At 39.5% G+C, this 18,163-nt stretch overlaps 1 protein-coding gene across 1 annotated transcript in view; it reads left to right on the top strand.

Moving 5' to 3' along the window:
• Nucleotides 1-17,357, top strand: part of col13a1 (collagen, type XIII, alpha 1) — a 52,450-nt gene extending 35,093 nt beyond the window's left edge. Inside the window, exons 27-31 of the mRNA XM_088351015.1 lie at nt 31-84; nt 1,826-1,861; nt 9,494-9,580; nt 16,856-16,894; nt 16,986-17,357. Coding sequence (XP_088207141.1) covers nt 31-84; nt 1,826-1,861; nt 9,494-9,580; nt 16,856-16,894; nt 16,986-16,988 — 219 coding nt within the window. The 3' untranslated portion in view covers nt 16,989-17,357. The remainder of the gene's footprint in view (nt 1-30; nt 85-1,825; nt 1,862-9,493; nt 9,581-16,855; nt 16,895-16,985) is intronic.
• The last annotated feature ends 806 nt before the right edge of the window (nt 17,358-18,163 follow it).

Below are 18,163 nucleotides of genomic sequence, written 5' to 3'. Positions count from 1 at the left end.
GAATGTAAGACTCACTGTTTTTCTTCACAGGGTTTGAATGGAGAAAGAGGATTACCAGGACCAACTGGCCCACAGGGCATTCCCGTAAGTCATATTTAACTACAGAAAACACTGCTGATCGAAAATAACTGCCGTAGTAATGTTGATAAAAATATTTTAGAGCATGAGTCGGCAACCTTTTTGAAGCTGGGGGTTGCTTTTTTGTCAATAATTAGCACAAAAGGCAACCATTTTAATATGCACTCCTAGAATACCAACTAATGTTATTACTATGTTATTACCATGTTGCATTGCAATACATTCAACCACTAAAATTACCACCATGGATTACCACATATGCGGTCCCTTCTCAAGGTTTCTTCATTTTCCTTGCCCTCGTGTTGGTTTCAGATCAGGGGATGGTGTAATAATAGTCTGAAATAATAGTCTGTGCAGCCCTTTGAGACTCTTTGTGATTAAGGGCTATACAAATAAAAATGACTTGACTTGACTTGACTTAAAACACCAGGTCAGTTTGAAGTCAGATTTCCTAGAAAATCACAGTGACCCATTACTGATTAGATATATTTCGAACCAGTCCGCAGGCTATTTACGGGCACCATGTTGGTACACTTGTCTAAAATTTTGAGGTTTGATCAATACAAAAAGAGACGTAGCATAAATACCTTGACTACTTATAGTCAATACTTAGTTTCCTAGTAATGTTGATTATGGTTGACGTGGCAACAGTTTTACTGGAGAGTAACGAAACCTTTTTGGGACCAGAACAGACAGGACCCACTTGCGTTACGTTTCTCTCAGTTTTATTGGAAGAAAGGAAAGAGTTGCACCCACGATCCGGTGATCGCTGGGTGCGGGAGGCTGGTCGCTCTGAACGCAGAAGTGGGACTTCCGTGGTGAGCGATGGCGGTGTCGGGAACGGGAAAAAACGAGTCAGTAGCCGGGACAGGAGAGCGGAAAACGTGGTCGGGATCGGAAACGGATCGAAAGCCAGGAGAGGGGAGTAGGCGTGGTCAGGATCAAAAACGGGTCGAAGCCAGGAAAAGAGACGGAAGTAAAAACAGGTGGGAGTCAGGGTCAAAAAAGCTTGCCTAGAGTAAACTGAGGTTCGCAGACGGACTGACAAGAGGTGACAGATAGATGTGGGTTTGAATAGTGACAGGGAGCCAATCAGAGTCCGAGGCAGTTGGCGCCAAAAGAGCGGGCACAGGTGCTTCACATCAGTGATCATGACAACCTTTGGATGAAAAAAACTTGTATATCCACACATTATTTGTTTAAAAAATCATATCTCTTAAGTGTTTTTACATTATTTCCAGGATAAGAGAGTACTGTAACTATTGTAACTACTTACGATGTTTTTATCACCTTGACAGTACTGTAGAATTACGAAATGAATACATTTACTTCATGTGTTGTCCCTTCTCAAGGTTTCTTCAGTTTACTCATATTGAGGTTTTTGAGTTTTTCCTTGCCCTCATGTAGGTTTTAGATCAGGGGATGGTGTAATAATAGTCGGTAGTTTGTAATAATATGTGGTGTGTGCAGCCCTTTGAGACTCCTTGTGATTAAGGGCGTCACAAAAAAACATGACTTGACTTGACTTTCTTCATGCTAAGGTTTTTGAGTTTTTCCTTGCCCTCGTGTAGGTTTTAGATCAGGGGATGGTGTCATAATAGTCTGTAGTTTGCAATAATCTGTGGTCTGTTCAGCCCTTTGAGACTCCTTGTGATAAATGGCGTCAGAAATAAACTTCTAAAAAAGATTTATATTTATTCTTGTACTCCTCTTCAACGTTAAATTATTGTATTGTTTTCATTTTCAGGGCTTTGTAGGACCACAAGGACTCAAAGGGAATCGGGTAAGAACTACGACTATGATGAGATCAGATCTTGTTCTTATTAACTTACCTAGATAGACATAGTTTGTGTAGTTCCTCAGAAAACCTAACACTGAATGCCTATTTCACACAGCTAGTGGTTACTTTTGTTTTTGACAAACTATAACTTGTTTTCTTAGTTAAATGCATAATATTCAAATGACATTAAAATAAAGATGTATTATTTGGAAATTTGGCAGACGTCTACCCAAGTACAAGACTATATTGTATGTCTATCTGCTAAAATTCTGCCTTCTTGGTTTGTGTTCAAGGAAAATGAATGAAGCCGCAAAATTGACTTTTATGATGTATCCATCTCAGAAGGCAGCCATTTTGCTACGTCTTGTCAACCGAAAGTGATATTACTGTCATATCATATAGTATTGTTTGATAATGTTTCAGTCTGACTTTAAGTATTATTATCATACACAAGACTTGTTTTTACCAAAATTGATTTTAAAACGGTTACATGCTAATGCCGTTGGGATCGCTTCAAAGGTTCAGATGTAAATTCAAAATCTGATTGTCCAAAATATAGACACTCTTTTGTATCGTAGGCCAAACAAAAACTGATTAGTTAGATAATTCGATTTGTGCTATGTGATTATAAATAATGAATATCTACAAACGATAAACAGAAGATCCACTTGGTCATATCAAACAACATCAAAGCCTGGCATGAAATGACACTGGAGAGTCCTTCTCCTGCTATTGTGCAAGAAGAAATTACCATTTCCTATTTTGTTTTTGTTTTGGGGCCATACTGTCTTTCTAAGAATCAGTGCAGGGGGAAATATATACAAAATAGAAAGGAATTATAATTTTCCCTCCCATGTTTTTCATACTCAGCTCATAAATACTACTTTAAAATCTCACAAAGACAACGAAAACTCATCCAACTTCTACAGTTTGATGTTTTTATTTTGTTGTGAAGGAAGCAGGAACACTAGAGGGCGCTCAAAAATTATCGTATATAATAATAATCAAAGTAAGAAATAAATGTTCAATAAACAATTGAACTATCCAAACCAGAAACCAAAAACCAAACCTCCAAAACCAGGATGAAAACAGTCATGGCGGTATGGATGGTGATAGTTCCTGGTGAAACATGATAAGAAACCCAACAATGTGTGCTGTCCAAAATGTTCTTGTGAAGGCTCAGGATAATTAGGTACAAGTGTGTGGTGGTTGGACCTACCTGTCCCGATTCCAAACCCATTACCGCCCTCTGGTGGTTAGAAGCGCACCAGACCCCAACAATTTTTTTATGTTTAAGGAAGAAAATTGAGGTCAAAGGCGGAAAAGCAAATGCCTCTCCTTCTCACATCGATGTTGGAGAAATGAATTTATTTGACTGTTCACACACTGGCCTTGTTTATACCATGACATATTTAGCCCATTATGGCAGTAAATGACCTAACTATGCATAGAAATATTAAAAGCATTTACTGCTAACATTATTTTTTTAGTCCTGTGGTGAGGGGCTTGTATGGTCCAGAGACTTGGAGCCTGAACGCAGATTTGAGAAGGAAATTAAATGTTTTTGAGATGAAATGTTTGAGGAGTAAGTTAGGAGTGACAAGATTGGATAAATTGAGAAATGAAATTGTGAGAAACAGAACTGGGGTAGTAGTGGAACTGAGCAAGCGTGTGGCTAAGAGAGTACTCGGTTGGTTTGGACACATGGAGAAGATTGATGAGGAGCAAATGTTGAAGAGGATCTACAGAGCAGAAGTAAATGGAAGGAGACCACGAGGAAGGCCACGATGGACGTAGATGGATGGTGTTATGAGTGCACTGGAGGAAAGAGGTCTAAATATAGTGGAAGCTAGAGCTCCTGTTGTTGATAGGAATGAGTGGAGAGGTGTTGTAAGAGGATAGTGTGATTTTTAGACGTGTTCTAAGGGATGGGCAGGGCACCTGTATGATGCAGCAGGGGTAAACCAGTGTAAGCTGTCGGGCCCTGCTGTTAAACAGAAGAGTGTGTTGTGTCACCCTGACCAGAGTGACACAGGGACGAAGGCATGACCGACTTGGGTGCCGAGGTGCTTCAAATGTTTGGGTGTTTGGGTATTTGGGTTGGCCATGGTCCCAAAGATTTTGTATTTTTTTTTGCTACTTTTCCCCTTTTTTCATTTTTTTGTTTTTGTATGTGTTTGTCTTGCTGTCGGTCACCCCTCTCGAGGGATATGACCAGGGTCGATAGATAGATTATTGTGTTTATTATAAATGATCAGTCACAAAAAAAATCAAGAAATTATTAATCAGAAACAGTAATTCAAATATAATTACGATCTTTGTGAGATGTTAATGTTGGCTTAATAATTCCAACATTTTTTGAGCAATGGGTTCATCTGTTTATCATTCACTCTTTGATTTTTCAATCAAAATCTGGGGGTTAAAAACAATGTTTCCTCAATATTCTTTTCAAACCCAAAATGAATTAAACAAAGCATTACTAATCATTTCAGATTTCTACGATGCCCTTCATTTGTCTTCAGGGTTGGGTAGGGTTACTTTAACTTGATTACTTTCAATGACTTTTGGATTACTCCAATACCAAATATGCTAATAAAAGACAAAAGAAACTAAATATGAATAAAATGACGACTCACAACACGTGGTAAGCTTTCTCTCCTGGCTTTGATCTCTTTGATCTCCGGCAAAACTAACATAAAATGTGACAGAAACAAAATGAAAATAAATCCAAACAGCTTGCCAACATCATTTTTGCCGTTCCATGTATTCCGTTACTCCCCAAGCCTGCACAAAATTGAGTCATTTTATTCATATTTAGTTTCTTTTGTCTTTTATTAGCATATTTGGTATTGGAGTAATCCAAAAGTCATTGAAAGTAATCCAGTTAAAGTAACCCTACCCAACCCTGTTTGTCTTATTAATCTTATCAAGTTTTGAGGGTTTTGTGTTGCATTCGTTGGTAAAGAGGGAAACAAACAACTCCAGTCATAGAACTTGCAGCAATCATCTAAACAAGAAGAAATATCCAATAGAGTTTTATTCTTTGGAACCAGTCTGCAGGCTATTCACGGGCACCCTGTTGGTACCCTTGTCTAAAATTTCGAGGTCCGATCAATTCAAAAAGAGACATAGCATAAATACGTTTACTACTAATTTCTTATTTGTGTACATAATCTGAAATGCAAAAAAAAAAAGGTTTTATCAGTTATTTTTTGGTTTGAAATATTGAGAAAACAAGTCATTTCAACCTTTTGTTTGGGATAAAGGAAAGAATGATTGATACTCAAATTTTGGCTGAATATATTATTTTCTATCAAGATTCTTGACTCCAGTTTGAAATTCCACGTTACTGTTTCAAATGAGAGACAGAATGGCCTTGCTGAAATTGGAATTTTTTTATCTGTAATCACTGAAGATGATTTGTGGTCAAATTTGTGGTCAAATACAGACTTTGAAGTTGTTTATTGAAGAAGAAATGTTTTTTTGTTCTTTTCCCTATCATATATAAAATGACTGCCTCTAAAAAAATGTTCCTTCCTATTAACATGTTCCTTGTTTAATATTTCCACTCCCATCATGTCTTCCCATTCCATAGGCTTTTTTCAACACTTTCAACCAAAACAAGCACAGTTGGTTCTAGATAGTGAATTCTAAAGAACGGGAAATTGTTCGAAAATATGCTAAACGTAAGACTCAAATTATGAAGTGTTGAAAATGAGGCTATGGGATGGTGGAGGTATTTTTACTCTTGTCCTATCTTCCTTTGTATCCACAGGTCTTCCTATCCCCTTTTTCCTTCCCTCCACCTTGCCCCATGGCTCTTTTTGTCGCAAGGGTTGCCTTCTCTCCCTCTCACAAACCTTGGCCTCCTGCTCCTGCATCCTAATCAAGTCCCGGGTTAATACGCCTTCTCTTACACTTCCTTATTTGACAATTCCTATCCTTTCTTAACAGTACATTTACCATGCAAGCGTTTTCCCTGATCCCCTAAATCGCAAACCATGCACACCTTTCATCGCATGCCTTTTAAGACAATTGAAACAGAATCGGGATCCATGGCTAAAAAGGTCCTTTATCGGTGTTCCCAGGGATTACCGTAAATCCCGGCCTAGAGAGCGCACCTGATTATAAGCCGCACCCACCACTTTCTAGGTGATTTGCCACTTTTGTACTTACACAGGCCGCTCCCTTGTAAGAGCCGCGTGCGCCCACGTTAATATATATAACATAATAACAAGTGTAACTCAGATTCAGACTGTGAGTTCCACGATCGTAACTAAACAATTAGTGAACAATTTTAGAACCACGTTCGGCTTCATGAATAGTAAATGATACCCGTAATTAACGTACGATGCAGACTTGTAAAGTCCGGGTCCCGTTGAAAGTAATCCAAGGAAACAAAATGTATATTTCCAAAGTTAAGGGTGGGAAAAATATAAATCCACTATTGTCCGCTGCGACAACAGACAGATCTACCGGTAACTCAGCTTTACCCCAATTCCCGTCAGCCTGCGTTTGCTCCGCCCCTTATTTTTGATTCGTCCCTAGAACGCATAACAAAATAAATCTCTAAAATAAATACACTACAAAAATATACAGTTGCAAATACATGTTATACACGGTTACACATATTTACGAAGAAAGACGGTACACCGAGAGAGTTTTTAAAGCTTTAATAATAATAATAACTTTCATCCCAAACCGTGCTTTTGAAAGGTACCAACACGCTAGTAGGATCACGCTCGCAATGCATCAAATGTGCCCGTCAAAAAAAAAAAACACCCCGCAATTGTGAAATTCACGGTTGATCGTCCTCAACTTCCTCCTCATAACTATCGCCATCAAGGGCGTCTTCCTCATTATCGGAATGTACTTTCACTTAACAGGCAGTGTATGAATAAACTTAGAGGTTGCAGTCTTTCTTGGCGCAGATATTTTACTGGTCTTAATCTTACCTTTTATACTCCAGCGCCGCTGGTGGCCGTCAGAAAAATTCCACAAATTAGCCGCTTCACTGAATAAGCCGCAGGGCTGAACATTTGGGGAAAAGGTAGCGGCTTATAGTCCGGAATTTACGGTACATAGTAAATTTTGGGGTTGTTAAATTAAACCTACAAAATTTTGCTGTCAGATTTCCTTCAGTACAAGAACATATGTAAAAAAATGACACAGCAAGTCCTGCTCCTCACTAAATATTAACAACCGTCATTTATACAGTAGAACTAAAGACAGAGACTTATATTATTCCCCAAAACTGATCATCGCATAGGTACAGTAACACGATTCATCCATAGATGAATGTCTACCTCCAAGATCATTTAGTTATTGCCAATTTGATGTCTTACAACTTTGTTTTTACTAACAACATAAAGACTACTCTCCAGTGACATACAGGTATAGCTGTGTATATGCATACGTTTAAAAATGAGTAGTGTTATGAATTAAATATTAAAACGTACCGTTTACCAAATTGTTCGAATTAGTTATCTTCATTAACCAAACACAACCTACATTCAATGCGCGCTCGTTTCTTGATAAAAAAATGATCAAGGGACCGGCATTTCCACACGGGGGCAGGTTTAATTTCTTAAACAATTTAACTAAGTGAACTCCATCTGATATGGCGGAATTAGTGTCGATTGAGTCTCTGTCAAGCCTACTCTCTCGACCTTCCGCTTCCCCTCTCTCGGCCCACGTGTTTTCCGCAAGCTGGTGTGCCGGCTCCTCCCATGGGCGTGCCAGGAAATCCCCCACGTGGGGTCTACACCCTCGCCTCGATGTCTGGAGAAACTCAAAACGGCAGAGCGTTTATCAAAACAATGCCAGCCGAAACATTCCGCATTTGAAACACCGTGACCTGAAGCCCACCCAGTGAAAATCTTCATTGCACTCGATAAATGTAACTTGTATTTAATCGTATAAAATCCTTTATAGTAAAATGTTTTAAATCCTTCACTACATTTGAAATAAGGAGAGAAGACATGAATGGATTTTGAAGGAGAACAGGGTAGCCCCTGATAGGAAATTCCAACCTGTTCTAAAAGCCCTCCACTGAGCCCTTTCGGGTTTTTTTTAATCTCCTAGGTTACAAAAGCAGATTCGCTCTAAAGGGTGTGGCGGTCAAAGAACAGAAACATGATTGGCCGATAGTGACAATCATGTAAACATTCCATAAGTACTAAAAACAACGAACAGCAGTGCACAATAATAGTCGAAATAACTAGCATCCTATGCTATTTCCTTTGCATCCGATATTAAAACATAATAAACTTAATAAAAATCAATATAAATGATAAAAATGATGGTGAGGTTTAGAAATGTGTAATCATATTACATAAATCGAGTATCCTTTTGCAGAAGCTGACATGTTTGGCCGCCATCTTACTTATCTAATCCCTACATGTAATGGTTGACAGGTCTGGTGATTCAGGCATCTGTTGCTTGTCATCTCGATTTCTTTTTTCACTGCTTCCATTTCTAGTCACTCATGTTAGACAATATAATGCAGGCTATGGCTTGCCTCTATCTGTTATTGATAGCACCTCCGTGTAATCGAACGTCAATGAGTTATGTAATTTAAGTTTCGGGCGCTCGACAAATGCTGTTTTGCTCAAGCATTTTTTAGTAGCTTCTACAGCTAGCCGCAAAAATTAGCTTCATAGACCACCTCTGGCTGTCAAGACCAGAATAGAGACAGGACCCACTCGTGTAACGTTTCTCACAGTTTTATTGGGAAGAAGGGAAACGAGCGCACGCACGATCCGGAGGTCGCTAGTCGAGGGGATCAGGTTGCTCAGACGAGGAAGTGGGACTTCCGTGGCGAGCGATGGCGGTGTCGGGAACGGAAATCAGTCGAAAGCCAGGAGAGGAGAGTAGATGTGGTCTAGCTTAAAACAGATCATAGCGGGAGAAAAACAGGAGCAAAAACACAGGACAGGCGAAAAAGGGCTTGCCGTGTAAAAACGGAGATTCGCAGACGGCCCGACAAAAGGGGACTGACAGGCCAGAGTTTAAATACTGACAGGGAGCCAATCTGTCAACAAGCTGCAGCTGGCGCCCACGGGCGGGGCCAATTGGGCACCATGGCAACCGTGACAGAAGCTGGGACCACACGGCGGGGGCCAATTGGGCGCCATGGCAACCGTGACACTGGCCAGCTCTTTTCCGGCTCGATCGGTCTTAGGAATTAATACTAGTTTCACACGCTGTCACTGGCTCAAATTCATCGAGAAAATATGGAAGTAGAATTGAAGTGGCATCCTTCAGCCTTCCATAGTGTGTCTTCGACTCAATTCAGCTTTATTCCCAGCTACAACTATCTACAATAGGGATTTATTACACACTGTTCCTTTAAACACAATGCAATGTAGCCTATAGCAGGCAATCCCCTCATTTCTCATCAACTGCATGACTGACATTTCCTCCCAAATATCCCTGTCTCTAAAACCCTGTCCCAAACTTACCTCTACCCTAAATAAATCATTTCCTTTATCCTCCTAAAACAACCACACAAAACACTAAAACTCCCCGAAATAAAACGTAAGCTAAACTGAACACCTGAGTTCGAAAACAATCCAGAAGGTATACAAAGGAGGACTAAAGTTTGTTATTTGTTTAATACACTGTTGTTTGCAGGGAGAGAGGGGCAAGAAAGGCAACAGGGGGGCCAAAGGGGATAAGGGAGACCAAGGAGCACCTGGATTAGATGCCCCGTGTCCGTTGGTATGTCACTAATCCGTGTACGACCGAGAGCCAAAAACAAGCTGCTCGACTTCTTCTTGGCTCTTTCAGAGATGCTAATCGACCTCGGGTTTCTTTTCTCTCTCTAGGTACAAGACTGACAGGAATAAATCCTTGAGTATTAGTATCTTACAACCCAATCCGTAAGAACTTTTGGCCAGTAAAGTCAGGTTTAAATCCAACTCAATTGATATTCTCAATGCATTCTGTTCCTGTCAGTCCGGGTTGTCTGCATGTCGAGGTCAACCTGCATCAAATCGAGTCATCGTGTTCGCCACGGGCGAAGGGAAAAACGCTCAGTTCCCCATTTTAAATGAATGATTTCACAAACAGGGTTTCCGGGGATTTAAAGGAGAGAAAGGTGAACCGGGCATGCCTGGCCTGGATGGGCTGGATGCCCCTTGTCCTGTGGTATGGTGCTCTCTCTTTCCTCCCCAGCATGAGCTTAGCTATGTTAACACCTGCTTTTAAAAGATAGATGAAACTAAAAAGCTTGGATTTAGCATTCATGGTCAACCATGTGATCATAATTTTTTTATTTTCCCTTTTTCTTTTTTTAATATATATTTTGTACCATGTTTTTTTTTTAAGAACTCTCACAAAATGGACATTTCCAACTTGCTCACACTCTTCTTGCTAGTAACACTTATTTCTAGAATTAACCGTGCATTGATGCATTTTACTGACCACACTTATAAGCAGTGTCTGAAAAAATGAAAAAAAAAAAAATCTTTTCCGTCGGGCGTACAACTTACAGAACATCTCCGCCTGGGTGGTCGACAACTTTTTCAAGAAAAAAAAACAAAACAAAAACAAAAAAAAAGCATTAGTTTTGGCCAAAACCTCAGCCCCAGAAGAAATGTTCAAAAGAAGAAACAAAATTTATGACGCTACAAAACGTAAACGTCCATTTTTTTGTTTTTGTTCTTTTCTTTTGGTTTTTTTCAAATTAAACATTTTCTTTATTCCAATTTTGAAATCTTCGTTCGGTTTAGAAATTTCGGAATTTCGGTTTGTTTGCCACTTTGCATACTCGGCAGCCAATCAGAAGCCTGCGTCGAATAACTTCGTGAATCCGGACTTTCCCGAGCGTTATAAAGTCGCGCATTTGCGTATCATTTTCCAACGTAGATGCACAGAGAACACTAGAAAAAATGATCAGTGGTTAGGAATTAAGCCAAAACCTCAGCCCCAGAAGAAAAATTCAAAAGAAGCTGACAAAACTGATGACGCTAGAAAACGTAAACGTACGTTAAAAGTATCATGAAAAGAGGAGTTCACGTGGCTTGTAGCAGACGACGCAACGCAAACTGTGAAGACAGGACCCACTTGCGTGCGTTTCTCTTAGTTTTATTTGAAAGAAGGCAAAGGATAAGATACACGATCCGTATATCGCTAGTCACGGGGAGCAGGTTGCTCGGACGCGGAAGTGGTATTTCCGTGACGAGCCATGGCAGTGTCGAGAGCGGTAAAAAACAGATCGGTGGCCGGGACGGAGGGGCAAAATCGTAGTCAGAAAATGGATCGGAGCCGGGAAACAAACGGGAATCAGAACAGGAGAGAGTCAGTGTCGGGAGGCTTGCCTCGCGTACCTGAAGTTCGCAGACGGACTGACAACTGGTGACAGGAAGACGGGGGTTTAAAAAAAGACAGGCAGCCAATCAGCGTCCGAGGCAGTTGGCGCCAAAAGAGCAGACTCAGGTGCCTCTCATCAGTAATCATGACACAAACATTGCATGAATGAAGACGAGTCAATACAGATACATACTGAAGGCAGATGGAAGACAGCGATGTCATATACATGGAATAAATGTTATAAGTAGATTAATAATAAACTTAATTTTAAAGTGTTGTTCTTTTATATATTCTGATTATCAATCCTTAATACTTTGCAACAATAGTTTTTTTGCGATGAGTCGTCTTATTGTGTTTCAAGTTGTGAAATATGGGGCAGGCTAACTTTTTGTCATGAGTTTCAGACACTGTTGTAATTAACATATCGATAACTAATCCATTCCGATCTCATCCCTTGCATGGAGCACCGATTCTTCAAGGCATCCTTACCACAGGTTGTGCAAACTGCAGTTAAAATAAGACGGAACGATTAGATCGATTCAACCCGATGTTTCTAAATGAAAAATGTATACTATAGACCAGGGGTGTCAAACTCATTTTAACTCGGGGGCCACACGATAGAACAAACATTCTGTCGGGGGCCGGACTAGTAGATTAAAGAGAAAGAAAAAGAGAGATAAAGAAATAAGAGAAAGAGGGAGGGAAAAGGAGAGAGGGCAAGACAAAGAAAGAAAAAGAGAGAGAGGGAGAGAACGTGAGAAACAAAAGATAAAAAGTCGTGAGAGAAGGGGGAAAAAGGAGAGGAAGAAAGAAATCCAAAGAAATAGAAGGAAAGAAGGAGAGAAAAGAGAAAAGAAAGCACGAAGGGTAGGAAGACAGAAAGAGAAAAGAGAGAAAAGGAAAAAAGGAAGTTAGAGCAAAAGAGGTCAAAAGACATACAGAGAGAGAAAGAGACAAAGAGCAACAAAGGAAGAGAAAAAGAGACACAGAGAGTGAAAGAGATCGAGACCGAGTGGGAGAAAAGGGGTGGAAAAGAAAAAGAGAGAGAGAGAGACAGAGAGAGAGAGAGAAATAAATACAGTACAGTGTTTTTGTGAGAGGTACATGGCTTTAGCAACATCAAGTTGACATATTTCAACCTGCAGCTTGTTTTTCTCTTGCGCTTCTCTGAGTGTTGTCTCGCGGGCCGGATTCAATCCCTTAGCGGGCCTGATCCGGCCCGCGGGCCGCCTCTTTGGCTCCTGTGCTATAGACGGTGTAAGCTCTGTGAATGTCTGCCTCATTTGGTTCCCATCCTATGGGTTTGGAAAACGATTTGTACAATAAACCACTAAGGGTTGCCGGTTAGTGGCCATTTAACGATCAGGACCTGGTATTAAAGAAGTGCTAAATTGTCATAAAGTAAAAAAAAAAAAAATCATCGGACAGTTAGGAAATGTAGTATCGAACATCCCTGAATTTCAGGGCAATGGGCAAAGACTTACCTGACCTTAGTGGGGTTGTATGCTATTATTATCTAGCTTAGAATTGTCACACAAAGGTGTGTAAAATCTATCCATCACTCTTTAGCTATCTATCACTCTCTAACTATGTTTCACTCTCTATCTATCTATCTATCTATCTATCTATCTATCTATCTCTATCTCTCTCTCTCTCTCTCTCTCTCTCTCTCTCTCTCTCTCTCTCTCTCTCTCTATCTATCTATCTATCTATCGCTCTCTCTCTCACACTTTCTATTGCTCTCTCTCTCTCTCTCTCTCTCACTTTCTAACTATCGCTCTCTCTCTCACTTTCTATCTGTCACTCTCTCTCTCTCTCTCTCACTTTCTAACTATCGCTTTCTCTCTCTCCCTCACTCTCTGTAGCTCTCTCTCCCTCTTTCTCTCTCGCTCTCACTTTCTATCTATCGCTCTGGCTCTCACTTTCTATCTATTGCTCTCTCTCTCTCTCTCTCTCTCTCTCTCTTTCAATTTCTATCTATAGCTCTCACTCTCTCTCTCTCACTTTATATCTGTCGCTTTCTCTCTCTCCCTCAATCTCTGTAGCTCTCTCTCTCTCTCTCTCTCTCTCTCTCTCTCTCTCGCTCTCACTTTCTATCTATCGCTCTGGCTCTCACTTTCTATCTATTGCTCTCTCTCTCTCTCTCTCTCTCTCTCTTTCTCTCTCTCTCTCTCACTCTCTCTTTCTATCTCTCTATCGCCCTATCGCTCTCTCCCTTTCTATCTGTCACTCTCTCTCTCTCTCTCTCACCTTCTATCTATCACTCTCGCTCTCACTTTCTATCTGTTGCTCTCTCTCTCTCTCTCTCTCTCTCTCTCCCCCCCTTTCTATCCGTCTCTCTCTCTCTCTCTCTCTCTCACTTTCTATCTATCACTCTCGCTCTCACTTTCTATCTATTGCTATCTCTCTCTCTCTCTCTCTCTCTCTCTCTCTCTCCCTTTCTATCTGTTACTCACTCTCTCTCTCTTTCTATGTCTCTATCGCTCTATCGCTCTCTCTCTTTCTATCTATTGCTCTCTCTCTCTCACTCACTTTCTATCTCTTTCTCGCTCTCTCTCTTTCTATCTCTCTATCGCTCTCTATCTTTCTATCTCTCTATCTATCCATCGATCAACAAAATTCTCATAAATGTACATTTTTTTACATTTTATTCCACCCGAAGTAAAACCAAATACTTTTTATTTTAGTCTATAAATGAAGAAATTAATTGACCGATTGAATTGATTATTAAATGTAGATTATATTGTGGTAAAACAGAGTCAATGCTCCATAAATTTTGCAGGATACATTTGGAAGACAATGTGTTCTCTAACTGACCTGACTTAGAAATGAGACCAAACTGTCAAAATTTGGTGTTGTTGTTGGTGTTCCCGAGGTCAAAGTCATTTTATAAACATTACGTTTTGAAATGGCTTCTTCTAGACACCATTTGAAAAGTAATAATAATGATAAAATGAACAAGTTGGTAGTAACACACTTAACCTATAAGCATTGGAAGTAAAGTACAGTATGTAGAAGAGGTGGGTAGTAAGTAACATTTACTCTGTTACATTTACTTGAGTATATTTTGGGACATTTTGTACCTCTAGAGGTATTTTTAAATCACTATACTGTTTACTTTTACTTGAGTATATTTGTGAAGAAGAGACTGTACTCTTACTCTGCTACATTAAACCCGTTACTTAAATCCTCTCCACGTAATTACATGTCAGTCTTTCTCTGATAAGGTGCATTTATTTTGTCAGAGACCTCATTTCTTTTATTTACCAGTCTTACCAGTGACCCAAACAACTACCAGGGGCCACTCGAGAGCCGGGTTAGGAACGTTAGTTTTCTACTGCACTGTATGTGCAGTGTAAATAGCTGTAGCCTCACATATCCATCCATCCATCCTTTTTTTCTAATTCATATAGGGTTTACCCAAACAAACAGTAATTTATTGTTGCTGGATTTTGATGATTTGATGATTTGATTGGATGGTTGGAACAAAAAAAGACGTTGACTCAGTACTTGCGTAGTTTTCTCACCAAGTACTGTTTTTACACTACCTCGAGTAATTATTTGGATGACTACTTATTACTTAAACTTGAGTCATATTATTTTGAATTAACATTACTTTTACATAAGTGAAAACTGTGGTGACTCTACCGACCTTCAGTAGGTAGTGGCTGTCGTATCATGCAATAAATATTAAATTTATGCATTTAAATTCAAGTATTTTTTCCACAACAATTGAAAACAACCTGGATTACTTGTCATTATTTGATATATTGTCAATGATTTATGAAATAAAATGCACGTCTTTACAGAATATTCTTAAATGCTTTCAAAATAAAAGCAAGGGAGTTTCTTTGTTAGATGCTTGATGAAGGAATGGGTCAGTAATTAAAAGGATTTGCTGGTAAATACAGTGGCTTGCGAAACTATTTGGCCCCCTTGAACTTTGTGGCCTTTTGCAACATTTCAGACTTCAAACATAAAGATATAAACTGTAATTTATTGTGAAGGATTAGCATGATCAAACACACTTCATTGGGTATTTTAAACTTTTTTAACAAATAAAAAACGAAAAAGTGGGTGGGCAAAATGATTCAGCCCCATTGAGTAAATACTTTGTACCGCCACCTTTTTGGTGTGATTACAGCTGCAAGTCACTCAGGGTATGTCTCTATCAGTTTTGCACATCGAGAAACTGATATTTTTGCCCATTCCTCCTCGCAAAACAGCACGATGTTCCGTGAGGTTGGATGGAAAGTGTTTGTGAACAGCAGTTTTCAGTTCTTTCCACAGATTCTCAATTGTATTAAGGTCTGGACTTTGACTTGGCAATTCTAACACCTTGATGTTTTTTGGTGAACGATTCCGTTGTAGCTTTTGCTTTATGTTTTGGATCATTGTCTTGTTGGAAGACAAATCTCCGTCCTAGTCTCAGGTCTTTTGCAGACTCCGTCAGGTTTTCTTCCAGAATGGTCCTGTATTTGGCTCCTTTCATCTTCCCACCAATTTCAACCATCTTTCCTGTCCCTGCTGAAGAAAAGCATCCCCAAACCATGATGCTGCCACCACCATGTTTGACTGTGGGGATGGTTTGTGGAGGGTGATGAGCTGTGCTGCTTTTACGCCAAACATAACTTCTTGCATTGTTGCCAAAAAGTTAGATTTTGGTCTCATCTGACCAGAGCACCTTGTTCCACTTTTTTGGTGTGTCTCCCAGGTGGCTTGTCGCAAACTTTAAACGACATTTTTTATGGACATCTTTAAGAAATGGCTTCCTTCTTGCCAGTCTTCCATAAAGGCCAGATTTGTGGAGTATATGACTCTTGGCTGCATCTCTGATCAGTTTTCTCCTTGTATAATCTGAAAGTTTAGGGGGACGGCCCGATCTTGGTAGATTGGCAGCGGTCTGATACTCCTTCCATTTCAATATTATTGCTTGCACAGTGTTCCTTGGGATGTTTAAAGCTTGGGAATTATTTTTGTATCCAAACCCAGCTTTAAACTTCTCCACAACAGTATCTCGGACCTGCCTGGTGTGTTCCTCGTTCTTCATGATGCTCTCTGCGCTTTCAACAGACCTCTGAGACTATCACAGTGCAGGTGCATTCATGCAGAGACTTGATTACACATAGGCGGATTCCATTTATCATCGTTAGTCATTTAGATCAACAGTGAATTATTCAGAGATCCCCACTGAACCTCTGGACAGAGTTTGCTGAACTGCAAGTAAAGGAGCTGAATCATTTTGCACACCCGCTTTTTCGTTTTTTATTTGTTAAAAAAAGTTTAAAATATCCAATAAAGTGTGTTCCACTTCATGATTGTGTCCCATTTATTTATGCTTCACAAGAAATTACAGTTTTATATCTTTATGTTTGAAGTCTGAAATGTGGCAAAAGGAAACAAAGTTCAAAGGGGCCACATAGTTTCGCAAGCCACTGTATATTTGAAAAAAATATTTACAAAGCTCAAAAAAATAGCTGTTTATTTTAGAGTTTTGGGTTTCGGATGTGCTTTATTTCATAAATCATTGACCGGATGGGAGAACTTCTCAATTGTGTTCAAGGTTGTGAGCATGAATAGATTTCCAGATTTTGTTTCATGTCAAATTTCACAATCTCAAACGGTTTTCGGTCTCGAACTCAAATCCTCGAGCGCTCAGCCCTTTTTTTTGTGTGTTTTTAGGGCGACGACGGCCTACCCGTACCAGGCTGTTGGAACAAAGTAAGTCCAAGTGTGACACTGAACTGGTTTCTAACCTCCCCCAGTGAGATGGTTTGAACTAACGTGTTTGCCTTTTGCTTTCTCCCTGCAGTGATAACTCTGGAATGGCTTGTGTAATTGTACATAGAATATTTATTTTTTTACTTGGGCCTTATCCTGGTATAACATGATATTATTAAAAAAATAATCTTTAAAAAAAATGGCATATGTGTAACTGCAGTGTACCCGTCCCACCAAGGATCCACATTCAGGCTGGACTGGATGATGAGGCTTTTATTTCAGTTTCGTTAGCAGCACTTTGGAGACTGCAATGAGCGACACTACAAACACACACCATGTGGTTAGCACCTCCGCTGGTTTTCAACATCGTTAGCAATATCAAAAAAATAGTTTGATATTCAACCAGAAAATCAACCATCGCAATAATTTTTTACATACATTTTAACAAGATACTTTTAACAAATGAACGATAGTGGTTTTAACTTTTTACAATGAATTGAACTCGAAAAAAATTTTTAATCCAAATTTCAACCAACATCATCCTTTTTATATATTTGTGAAAACAGAAATAATTACAATAATGAGTATAAAAAAAACTGGAACCATTTACCGGCAATGAGCGACACACACCATGTGGTTAGCACCTCCGCTGGTTCTCAACACCTATGAGGGCAATTAGCATATCATAAGAGTACAACGTACAGCAAAACTAACGTAAATGGCGACAGAAACTTAATGAGAATAAAAACGGATACAATTTACCTGCAGATGAAATGAGTCACAACATTAGCTTTTCTGCTGGCTTTGATCTCTCTGATCTCTACAAGGGGAATTAACATTTTAGTAAAACAGAAACAAAACGAAAATAAATCCAAACATCTTGATAAGATCGATTACATCACTGTGTATGTTCCAAGATTTGTCAGTTGTGGTTTTAATGTTCAATTAACTTTTTGCGGAGCACCAAAAAGTAGTGGCTTACCGTTAGCAGCGCGCTGGAGACTGCTAACAATATACGCCCCAGTCATAAAATCAGAGGCTAAACGAAACCTTACCCCATACCACCAGGTGGCACTGTTGGAATCGTATTTCAGCAGGAATTTCAACAAAACAACAGTTATCATTACACCCGTTTCATATGTTTTGTACAGTTTTTTTTTCTTTTTAATATGAATACTTATGTCCTTTGACGATGTATTTGATTTTCTATCTTTGTATTTAGTGATTCTATATTTGAGAGAGGGATAATTGATTATGATTAGCATATGC

This window comes from Urocampus carinirostris, chromosome 13 (assembly GCF_059441175.1).
Source record: "Urocampus carinirostris isolate Australia breed hairy pipefish chromosome 13, RoL_Ucar_1.0, whole genome shotgun sequence".
Lineage (NCBI taxonomy): Eukaryota > Metazoa > Chordata > Actinopteri > Syngnathiformes > Syngnathidae > Urocampus > Urocampus carinirostris.
Note: the sequence above shows the minus strand (reverse complement) of the source record. Positions and strands in the feature narration are given on the sequence as shown.